A 440-nucleotide genomic window follows, 5' to 3' on the forward strand; every position below is an offset into this window, starting at 1 on the left:
GAAAGAGTTCTCCTTTCTGATTTGCAGAGATCAAACCAGGGGATTCGATTCTGGATTGGCCTACGAGGAAGAGGATTGCGTTAGGTGCAGCACGAGGGCTTGAGTATCTTCACGAGCATTGCAACCCGAAGATCATACATCGTGATGTGAAGGCAGCGAATGTGTTGCTCGATGAAGATTTCGAAGCAGTGGTTGGTGATTTTGGTTTAGCCAAACTGGTTGACGTTAGAAGGACTAATGTGACCACTCAGGTTCGTGGGACGATGGGTCACATCGCACCCGAGTATCTATCCACGGGGAAATCATCGGAGAAAACCGATGTTTTTGGGTATGGAATTATGCTTCTGGAGCTCGTAACGGGGCAAAGGGCGATTGATTTTTCAAGGTTGGAGGAAGAAGATGATGTCTTGCTGCTTGACCATGTAAGTGTTCATCATTTC

The 440-nt window shown here is 47.0% G+C and overlaps 1 protein-coding gene across 1 annotated transcript; it reads left to right on the forward strand.

The window, feature by feature from the left end:
- Nucleotides 1–20: 20 nt before the first annotated feature.
- Nucleotides 21–434, forward strand: LOC109116074 (probable LRR receptor-like serine/threonine-protein kinase At5g10290; the record flags this gene model as incomplete). Its single annotated transcript, XM_019200854.1, has 1 exon — nucleotides 21–434. A coding segment is annotated over one exon (414 nt), but the record flags the coding sequence as incomplete, so codon positions are not given.
- Nucleotides 435–440: the final 6 nt, after the last annotated feature.

This window comes from Tarenaya hassleriana, unplaced genomic scaffold (genome assembly GCF_000463585.1).
Source record: "Tarenaya hassleriana unplaced genomic scaffold, ASM46358v1 Cleome6108, whole genome shotgun sequence".
NCBI classification, from domain to species: domain Eukaryota; kingdom Viridiplantae; phylum Streptophyta; class Magnoliopsida; order Brassicales; family Cleomaceae; genus Tarenaya; species Tarenaya hassleriana.